At 62.3% G+C, this 1,946-nt stretch overlaps 1 protein-coding gene across 1 annotated transcript in view; it reads left to right on the top strand.

Moving 5' to 3' along the window:
* Positions 1 to 1,535: 1,535 nt before the first annotated feature.
* Positions 1,536 to 1,946, top strand: part of CD244 (CD244 molecule) — a 4,036-nt gene continuing 3,625 nt past the window's right edge. The window contains exon 1 of the mRNA XM_009637153.2: positions 1,536 to 1,908. Within this exon, the coding sequence (XP_009635448.2) occupies positions 1,536 to 1,908 (373 nt within the window). The remainder of the gene's footprint in view (positions 1,909 to 1,946) is intronic.

Here is a 1,946-nt window from a genome sequence, read left to right as displayed (position 1 = left end):
ATTTCAGTGGAGCTGGTAGCAGCTGAGGGGCTTCTTCCTAAAACCAGAACCCTCCGCACTGGCGAAACACTCAGGTTTTGGGGGCCAGCTTGGTGCCTGGAGCATCCCTTGGCCCCATCTCTGCATCCCCCATCGTGCCACCCTTCCCTGCGCTCGGGGAGACCATCGCCTCCGCCTTCCCTTCTCTCGCCACCCCAAGACACCCGCGCTTGCTTTGAAGCAACCTGCGGCAACCATGGGCTCGGTTGAGCTGCAAAACCTCCCTGCAGGTCCTGGCAGAGAAAACCTGCACCGGCCTGGCCCCAGCGCCAGCTGTGGGTGGTGTGTTACCATCACACCTCCAGGCTGCAGGGGGTGGTGGGGATTTTTGCATCAGTTTTTCCCTTTGCACGCCCGCTGCCCCGCCACCCTCCTTGCTCCAGGACCTCGGATGAGGACGTCAAGGTGCCCTCACGTCTTTCTGACGGCACGAGACGCCGCGCGCGCAGGAATAAGCAATGATCCCTGTTTTTCCCAGGCTGTTTAGCAGTAGGAAGGGTGGGAAGGGCCCCTTTGGAATGAGCTGCAGGTGGGAGCCATCAGGGTGGGAACTGATAAATAGAGCCTGCTCCCGAGCCTGCTCCTTCTTCTCCCCAGGGGAGGATGCTTCTGCCTTTGCTTGCTCCGGCCTCTCGTATTCCTGCATCTGCTGAGCATAGGGACGTCTCCTCCGCACCCCAGGCTCTGGTGAGGGTGGGCATCCTCATGCCTACAGCTTTGCCAAGACAAGGTCTAAGCTGGAGCTGCTTGGGGTTTCCCGGAGATAGCAAAGCTGGCGGCTCCGCAGGTGCCCTCCGAGCTCGCCGTTCCGACCGCTTGCAGGGAGGTGAAGCCCTGCTGGGAGGATGGGTGGGCTAAGCCGAGCTCCCGGAGGCTGACGCTTGCCTGGATGGCCGTGCAAGCCCAGCTTTGCCCAGGGCTGCAAGACGAGCGGTTGCATGGGGCTGCGCCGGGCAATGCCCCCCGGCGGAGGCAGCCCCCGGCGCTGCCCTGACCACAAGCGAGAAAGCTGTGAGGCTGCCGTGCACGCTCGACCCAGGCAAGCTGTAGGGGCTTTTTTTTTATCTCGCTTCTGCCAGAGCCCTCGACATCCGGGGCTGCACTGGGAAGAGGGAGGCAAGCACAGAAACTCCAGAGAGGGAATAAAAAAAAAAGGGCCAGTGGGTAAAATTCCTGCTCGTTGCCCAGGCTGGATGGGCAAGGAAGGAGCTGGGGCACAAATGAGGAACCAGATGCTGAGATAAGAGGGTCTGCAACCATCCCTGCTCCGGGCAGGGCGGAGGATATTGCATGAGCATCTGCAACGTGTGGCCAGCGCGGTGGGTGCGGACAGGCAGACCAACAGCCAGCCAGCCTGGGATGGTGCAGATGGGGGTGGGGGTGTGATGGGGAACCAGGCTGGGCTGGCCCAGGGCCCCAGGGCCAGACAGAGCAGGGCTGCACCAGCTGGGGGACCCCGATGTGGTGGCGGTGGGGACCGTGCCCCCTCCTCAGCCATGGACCATCTCCCAGGGCCGGGGGTTCCTTGCTCACGCCACGCCGCTGTAGGACCCTCGGTGTGCCGGGAACAAGCCGTGTCTGCCAGCGGGTCACTGGAGCTGCTGCCGGAGAAGCCCCCGCCGGGGTGGATAAAACTCGAATGGAAATTGATGCTGGAGGGAGAACAGAGTCAACTGATCCTGACGGCTGACAAGAGCGATGTCACCCTGCCCAGCAAGAGTCCGTATTCTGGGAGAGCTGAGTTCCAGCGGGATTCCCTCTCCCTGCAGCTCAGCCGGGTTAGCGTGGCAGACAGTGGGGTCTATCGGGTCGAATTTGAGAACACATCAGGCAATGTTAACTGCCAATGCTTCCACGTGTCGGTGTGGGGTGAGTAGCCGGGTCCCTTCCCCCCCCCACCAGCCTCG

This window comes from Egretta garzetta, unplaced genomic scaffold (assembly GCF_000687185.1).
Source record: "Egretta garzetta isolate BGI_Z169 unplaced genomic scaffold, ASM68718v1 scaffold834, whole genome shotgun sequence".
In the NCBI taxonomy this organism is placed as follows: Eukaryota; Metazoa; Chordata; class Aves; order Pelecaniformes; family Ardeidae; genus Egretta; species Egretta garzetta.
The sequence above is the reverse complement of the archived record's forward strand: the minus strand, read 5'-3'. Positions and strand labels throughout refer to the sequence as shown.